Source organism: Temnothorax nylanderi, unplaced genomic scaffold (genome assembly GCF_030848795.1).
Source record: "Temnothorax nylanderi isolate EJ_2023f unplaced genomic scaffold, tnyl_v1.0 TNYL_tig0090_pilon, whole genome shotgun sequence".
Lineage (NCBI taxonomy): Eukaryota > Metazoa > Arthropoda > Insecta > Hymenoptera > Formicidae > Temnothorax > Temnothorax nylanderi.
The window spans coordinates 439,664-448,522 of NW_027249152.1; the positions used below are offsets into that span (position 1 = coordinate 439,664).

General features: G+C 41.6%; 2 protein-coding genes across 3 annotated transcripts in view; one reads left to right on the forward strand and one right to left on the reverse strand.

Annotated features, from left to right (window-relative positions):
- LOC139774962 (thyrotroph embryonic factor) overlaps positions 1 to 7,444 on the reverse strand; it is a 69,452-nt gene extending 62,008 nt beyond the window's left edge. The window contains exon 1 of the mRNA XM_071710555.1: positions 6,536 to 7,444. Within this exon, the coding sequence (XP_071566656.1) occupies positions 6,536 to 6,623 (88 nt within the window). The 5' untranslated portion in view covers positions 6,624 to 7,444. The remainder of the gene's footprint in view (positions 1 to 6,535) is intronic.
- Positions 1 to 8,859, forward strand: part of LOC139774970 (uncharacterized) — a 168,506-nt gene that overhangs the window by 90,875 nt on the left and 68,772 nt on the right. The gene's annotated exons all lie outside the window — the stretch shown is intronic.

An 8,859-nucleotide genomic window follows, 5' to 3' on the forward strand; every position in this document is an offset into this window, starting at 1 on the left:
ATAGATGTAGATGAAGATCGTCTTGGAAAAAATCGCAGATCGATCAAATAATGGGGATATTAATCGATTTTTACTAACGTATTATCTTTTAAACTAAGGTAGATGATTTAATATCTCGTAATAATCTCTTACTTAAAACTCACATCTTTAACGCGCGCAAGTTTACCTGTTATATAGGGATCCTAAGACTTATCTAAATTAATACCCGTTGAAACTGGAACACTTTAACGTTCCACCGTTGATAAGTTTATTGTTCCGCGAACGACTTCCTAGCGAGATAAATCTCGGTTAACTCGTAAGTCGTGGAAGAATTGGATAACAGGATAAGTTAAGTTTATCGTTTGCTATTAATTAGGAAATTCTTGTTAAGGGTTACAATAGATACGTCGGAAAATGACTCTTCCAAAATTTTCTATATTTTCAAATATTTTGACACCATTAAAAAAACGCAGATGAGTACCTCAACGCGCGAAAATCGAGTGACATGTGCTAACGAGCGAAATCGCGCGGTGCTAAACGCTTCTCAAGAGTCGCAGATATCGCGAGGGACCTTGAAGTTAGAGATGCACAAGGCTCGGCAAATAATCTCTCCAATTGGCCTGCGGGTAATAATAATGAAACATAAGAAATAATTTCGGGAATAATAAAGACCGTTATATCATCATTGCCGCTCTGTCTTTGCAAAAAATTGAAGGATTTAGAAGAATGGATAAGAAATCTTTCCGTGAAACTTATTTTAATATTTAAAATCACGACAAATAATAGCAATAGCGATAAATGAGTGATTGTTTTACCAAATATTTTATCTAATTGCGATAAAACAAAATTTATTGCTGCAATATGCTTTAATTCCTTTTAAAAAATTAAATTAATTTTGTCAAGATAAAATAAGTAAAATAAGGAAAAATAGAAGATGTCTTTTATTATAATCGTAAAGAGATTAGGGATTCATATCTCAATAAAATAAATTTCTGTCTACTTCTTTTAATTCAACAAGATTTAAATTTTTACGAGATGTGATATCCTACAAATTGTCGATGGGAAACGAAGTAATTAACCTTTACCTTGATCTCCGTACGTTCGAACGATTTAAAACGGCATCGAAAACCGACTGTCGGCGAATGGCAGATGTTGGAGCCAACTTGGAACGACCAGGCGGCATCTGGTGCACCATAAAGTTGGCACTATTATAACTATTATATGTCGCTCAAAGAACGATTGCGGAGGTACACGCGTCGCGAGCCAATTGTTTCTTCCTCTATCATATTAATAAAACCGAAGATGATCTTGTGCAGACCAGTTTTGTCAAAACGCGATATATCCAAACAACAGGCATCTTTCATACACCAAATCGTTATCAGATAACGTATGCTTTTAGTAGATTGTTAAAAAAAAACATCTGTTTGTAGTAGACATATATTAAACGGAAATTTTATTATATGAAAAAATATATTAATAATAACTATCAGGAATCGTGCAAAGTGGAAATTAATTGAAACATGGTTGACATAAAATATAAATTAAATATTAGATCGCGCGGATTATTTCCTCGACTGCGTCGCGTCGCACGCGAAGCGTGACTCGACCTGGGCCGAGCCACATTCAAGTTGCCGGTACTGTTTTCTGGTCTTCCAGCCTATCCATCAAACGGATTGACGTGTGTACGGTCCTGGCATGCCAAAAATAATCATCCAACATATTGTAAAAGAGCACGGACCACGGTAGAGAAACTGGCCGTAATGCCAATGCTAAACTTTCAACGCGGTTCATCTGCCGATAATTACCAAAGACGCGAGAGGTACACTCAACAAATATACAAAGTCTTTGCTATTCGACGCCATTATCAAGCCATAAATCATAGTCTTCATTTTAAAAGTATATCATAAAACAATTCCATATTTTGGGAAACATTTATGTGACTAAAAGATGTTATTATCATTGCGATAACGATTCATAATCTTGACGTTATAGCTATCAAATTATTATGCAATTGCATCTAATTAAATTAAGAACTTCTTAGCCAATCTTTAATATAAAAATAGAAACGATTTTATATAAATATTACTCTTTTTTATATATCTTTTAGATTAATGATGAGGATCAAAATTGGAGGGTCAGGGTGTTCGAGAAACTAGAAAATAATGTCGCGTTTCGCGGACGCATAAATTATATTTTCAACTGTTAATGATTGATGGTTTCGAAAATGAAATATGAATTATTACATTATGCCATATACTTATTTTATTACATATACAGCAGCAACACATGTGCTGAATATAGTTTCTTCGACCACATCACAGGCACGCTAAGTATAGTCTCGAAAAAGATAGTTAAGACAAAAAAATCGTGATATTAAAAACTGTATCTTCTTTTTTATCGACATATATTTATCGAAAACATTTTATTATAATCGCAGATTTATCTTTTGGCAAGAAATAAAAATTATAAATAGTATTAGTACAACTCATTAGTGTAATAATAGCTCAAGAGTGACTCTAACAATAAGTAATACGATAATAGCAAGCTATAGGTATTCATTTGCTTTACGTATATTTTATTGACAATATATGCGTAAATCTATAATCCGTCTTACGACGAGACGATACAGTACGAAGAGCGACGTAAGTATATCGATCGAAGGAAAGTGAATGAAAAATGAAACGGCGCTTTGCACGCGACTTATCGGCGTCTACTTGCCGGCTTGCATTTCTCGTCGTCGACAGTCGTCGGGTCACTAACGATGACGTCCGCGACAGTGACCATAAGTGACATCGATTACTCATAAGCTATAGAGTCGAAGCAAACACTATGCCGATCTTTTATTCGAGCTAAAAGGATGATCGTCCTTCTTACGATTACGTGTTACAAACAATTGCGTGTAGGTATATTTGAAAATAAAAATTCCCTCAGCATTATTTTAGTCTGTAGATTAATAATTAATAATAGATAAACATTATTACGAGGCTTAGAGACAAGATCTTAAAAGAAACAGACGATCGAGTCGACCCAAATTAATTTTAATTAACGTCTACGGTGATTCTTAATTGATAAATGTGTTTGAGAAGTGTTTATATTATGCAGTGAGTTAGCAGAGGGAAAAGAGCCAGGCAAAATTATCAGTAGGAAAGACAAACGGCGAGTGAAGACACGATAGAACCTGTGGGAACAATCAAAAGATAGAGAAACGGAGGTATGCCATTGTACATAGCGTAATTGGACGAATTGAAAAGTCTGGGGCCTTCCTGGCTCTTTGCCCTTCTACTATTACTCTCGTTTATATCCCTCATATTGATCGGCATAAATACGAGGTGCAGTTTGCCTCGGCCCTTCGGGAGGTCTCGGCGCGTCTTGTGCACGTCTCCGCATAATGTAATATCGCCCAGTAGACTAGTAGACCTTAATTCTAAACTATGAGCATCAAGTTCTACTAAATCCCAGCTGAACTCCCATTCGTATCAATTCGAGTGAATTTTTCTGACTGTAGGCCGCGCTTAGGAGCTCAACTTTTCGCGCATAATCGTGAATAATTTGAGATACTAATTTATCTCCCAGATATAAATTACCAATTTTGTTTATTATAGCGTCTTCATGGATTGCACGGATAGATAATCGATTTTTTATTATTATATTCATAGCTTGTACATGTGCGTGAGAGTAAAAAAAGTGGCATGTGACCTAGAATCATGAGACACTCTCTCGTAACGAGATGTAAAAAAGAAATTACATTTTACGATGTAAAAAAAGAAATAATAGTCTGTGTATGCTAAAGATATTAAAAAAAAAATCATTGCATTTTCATGTGACATGCCGTGACAGTCGCTGTCACAATACAAGTCGCTGTAAGAGCTTAACGTTGCGATGTCGTAATACCGAAAATAAATAGAATTGCGTCGCCGCGCCGTGGCTACACCGCGTGGATGAAAGGATTTATTCTTACGACGTTGCAGTATCAAAAAGTAACGCGAAGCGTTGCTTTGCTGTCGTGATATATCATGCGTGTTTGCAGCCACATAGTATCTTTTATCGCGAGAAGATATCACGACGACGAGGACGCATTTTTCCCTCCAAACTTGAATGCGTGGTAACGCGAACAGAGTGCCAATTGAATTCGAGGCCGAATTATTCTAGCGGCAGTTTATTTCCGAGTCGAAAGTTTTGCGTATCGTGGAGAATAATGTAAACATGTAAAAAATAAAATTAATCAATCATCGATCCGACTGTATAATATCCGACGAGCTTGTGCTTATAAAAAAAAAGAGCAATCAGAAACAGTATTATTGCTTTCGTTCGTTTTTATCTTCGAAACGAGATAATTCGAGCCCACTTCAAATAATCGTATTTTGCGTAATCGAGAAAGTGATTCGGCTGTTGGCAAGAGTCGGAACAAAGAATTCAAGCGATTGACGTATCTCCCTCGCACTCACGCATCCACGTTTTTGTACTAATTATTTAATCTACATTGCACTAATAATCCGATTCAGTAAGGTAGTAAATTGGGGACAGTTTCCTGAATCAACATAACGAGTTACTTCCCATTCGACTATGTAACTAGTATCGCTCGTAACGAAACGAGTTGCGCATTGCAAATATTACATCACTTGATTGCAACTTACATCAAATGGTGCACCGTTTCCTGGAAAATGCGACCCGTAATTAGCCGGAAAAAAAATGGATAGATTAAGAGTAATTGACTTTGCAACCTTACTAGTAACTTCAATGGATAACAAAATGGATTTCTAGATCAAATTTTTATGATTCATATATTTTTTATAAAGAGTGAACTCTCTGCGCCTCTACTTACTAGCGTATATATTCTTTTTCATACAAAAGAGGCAGAGGGAGAAATATTTATTACAAATTATCGAATTAAAAAAAGAAATAAAAAGTGGTGGTAATCGTAATTAAAACAACGAATTCGATTGATTTCATATCATTGATGATAATTTTGATATGATATGATAATTTTAGAGTAGTTTGACTTTCGCCTTTTTTAGGATTGCAATTAAAGATTTAAAAATTAGCTATATATTAAGTTCAAAGAAAATGAATGAGAAACTTAAAATAAATTGATAGAAATATATGTATTATATATAATCGAGTTTCTTATCTTTGAAATCAGGGATCAAAAATGTTTAGTTTATCTTTTCCTTCTTTCCTATTTGAGCTTTCTATATTAACACCACTTGAGTTATTCATTATTATTGAAGAAATAATCCTTTTGATTATTATTACAATGCAGGCATGTTTAACAGAAAAAAGATATTATTGTAAGATGTCTTTGCTCTAATTCAAGAAGTTGACTATTTCTTTTCGCGAAGTGAAAACGAATGAAAAGGGATCGAAGGAAGAAAATTCAAAACATTTCGGGCCAATCCCTAATTTCGAAGATAAGGTGTTTGAAACTTCGCAGGATGAATTCTCATCGATCACTTTTAATTCAGCTATCTCGATTTTTTTGCGTCTACTCTTATGGGTCAGGCTAGAACGCTATCATGTGGCTTCCCGACGTTCCTCCGCCTTCTCGGCCACAGGCCACACGTCGTGTAAGATTAGTCGCTTCACGCTCGCTCCGCCGAGCGGAGCGGAATCGAGCGTGTAGGTTGGGTCTGCTTCGGGGCGAGGTAAGGCTGACAGCATCACGTGGTGCGCCACGGGGTCTTAAACGAGGTTAATCGGCAGACTAACAGCGTCGGCGCAGTGACGACGATCGCACAAACACAAGCTCATTGTCCTCCATGACTCCGCTCTTTCTCTATTCCTCCGTCTGTCCCACTCTTTCTCTCTATCTTTCTCTTCCTCTCCTTCTCTCTCTCTCTCTCTCTCTCTTTCTCTTTCTCCCTCTCCGCCCGTTTCGCGTTCTCGCCCTTTGCACTTTGGCCCTCCTTGGCAGTCGCGCGGTCCGATAATAGGAAAAAGCGTGAGTTCCTATAATGCGCTGCGCGCAGAGCGCGCTGTTGAACTCGAAATTCAAATGCGATCGCGTCGAAATATTCAAATTCCCGACGGACGTGCTGCGCACAGTGCGCTCGCGTGATCGCCGCCAGTCCGCGCTGTGGTAGCCGCACTAGCCGCGTGTTTGCGCGAATTTTGAAGCAGGAATTATTTTTTTCCCTGTCTTTTTCTTCGTTTTTCTTTTTTGGAAATGATCGACGTGTAGGTACCGGGTGCGAGCACGGGCCACGCAAAAATCACGCGCTGCGCAACCGGCGAACGACGACGAAAGAAGAGGGAAATACTTTTCGAGCGAGAATCTTTCGAGGAAACGGCGCTTCCTCGGAATCGCGAATATACACACGGAATGAAAAACCGCGGGACAGATCCGCCAAGTGACGAATGTCGCGAAACGATCGAGGACGGAGAAAAAGAGTGAGGAGAGGAGCGGCGCCGAGCATGGAGAACGGAGAACGGAGAACACTCGGGATCGGCGTGACCGTGGAGTCGCGAGTTTCGCGTGCCGGCGTCGTACGATCGCGCGTGTAACGCGAGCGGATTAATGGACTCGCGCTTAAAATCGGACAAACCGGCGAACACTTACCGATCAGCGGGAATATGCTGGGCTGGTCGAGCAGCGACTTGAGACTGTTTTCGACGAGGGTGGGAGAGGAGCGGTCCTTGTCACTCATTTCACGCACTGCGCCACGAAGCCTACAAGCGCACACCTCGGGCCTGCCGCAGCGCACACGCGGAGACACACTCGATGGCACACACCGCGCACGAGTAGTATAGATAGATCAGAGAGAAGGCACGGGACGGAACGGAGCGGCTCGCGGGGCGGTTCGGCGCGGCGCGGAGCGGAGCAGCGCGAGACGGAGCGGCGCGGAGCGGAGCGGAAAGGCGGACGGACGGACGCGAAGGAACGAGCCGACGACGTTACCGTGCGACGACCAGAGAGAGAGAGAGAAAAAACGCGGACCGGGGATATATGTACGCGCGGTGTTTCTCCTCGGTATTTCCTCGCCTTCGACGGCACACGCGCCCGCAGCCGCAGTCGTCGTCGCGTGCTTCGTATACGTCACGTACGTGTTGTGTGCGCTTCGTTGCGCGCGCCGGGACGGGGCACGATCGAAAAATAACGACGGTACCGTCGGTGACCGGTCTTGCGTGCCCGCGGAGGAGAGGCGCTTCGCCCGTTCGCGCTCGCCGAACCTCTCACCACGTCGTCAACGTCGATCCCTCGCACTATCTCAATCAGCCTGAAACGCCTGTACGGCCGAGCGCGCGGACCCGTTCCCTATGCCCGCTCTCTTTCTCTCTCTCTCTCTCTCTCTCTTTCTCTCTATCTCTCTTTCTCTCTCTCTCTCTCTGTCTCTGGGCGCGTTAAAATAAACGCGGAGCGCTGGCCCCGTGCTGGTGGTGCTCTTGAAAATCAATCTAAAAGTGGCTCGCCTCGTGGCGCGATCTCCTGGCCAACTGGTGGACCGAGTGCCGTTTTAAGCCTGCCGACGCCTGCCGCACTGATAACGAGCACCCGAGCTCTCATGCCTTGCTTGCCTCAGCGTTATCAGGACTTGCGCGCGCAGTCGCTACCCGCTCTCTCGCCGCGACCCCGCATTAGCGGGTCCGCATCGCGGCGCCGCCGCATCGCGCCAGAACGCTCGACGTCGGTCGGCGCCGGGTTGCGTTCGATCGCTCGATCGACGCATCGAGACGGGGCTTCGCGCAATAATTTGTAAAATAACCGACTATCGAAACGATTAGGTGGTGTTATCAGGTCGCTGAGGCGAGAGAAGTTTCGTACAACGAATGATAGCGCCGTGATATCGGAAACGGGGAAGCTTATATACGTAGCATACATTCGAAATACGTGCCACAATTGAGCTGACATTCAGGATAAGCTCCGATAAAGAGACCGGGTCTCCACGAGTGCGCGTTTGCGGATGCTGGGGTCGTCCGGTCCAGATTTCGATCCAAAACAATTTCAAAACAGAAGCTCGGGACTCACCTTGGCTCGTCCACAGTATAGTCGGACATACTGTCATGCGCATGCTAATTCGTTACGATTAAATATCGTTCTGTCTCTTGGATTAAATTATTCTAATATCTGATCTAGAGTTGTCCTTTAAACAGCATCATTATGCTATGAGAGATTAGACAAGATCAAGTCAAGTTTTTACAAAGCTCTTTATTTCTAACACCACAGTGCTACCCGTCTGATGAATATTTCATAATTTCTCCTAAACTTGTATTAACGTTATATTAAGTCAATATAATATGTTGAGAAACTCTGAATATTAAACCGATCTAGTTGACGACTCGAGATATCATTTGGTTGAACCAGTCTAATTCTTTTAACCCCGTTAAACTAGCTATTATACCTATAGATATCGATCCGTGGAATCTCGGCTGCGGGCTGTTTGGAAGAAAAACCTAAGCGTGACCTATTTCAGCGTAAAAGTTCATCAGTAGACATAAATGAAAGATACTTGGCACATTAACTCGTTAAATTTATGAATTTGTAGATAAGATAAGTAATTGGCACGCCTGTCGAATGATAAATGCTGTGGGATACATCCATGCATATCTGGTTGCTGTTAGCAGCTTTCTGTCCTCCTACTAGATGGCTATAGTGTCTTCTTCAGCGCGCAAAGCTGTATAAGATTTTAAAAACATAATTTGCTATTCGTAGATTCGAGAGCCAAAAAGTTCTCATGCCAAAAAGCCGCATGAGATAACAATAACCCGCAGGGGTGATTGATCCGCACAGTCATTTGGGTTTGGCGAACCCACGGACCCGAGCTCAACACATTGTGAACACTCACATACAGTTACACGTCATACACATCACATATACACGCGTTTTTATAACTGATAGTGCATTAATTAAAGAACAGTGTATTAATTAAAGAAATATAAATACAA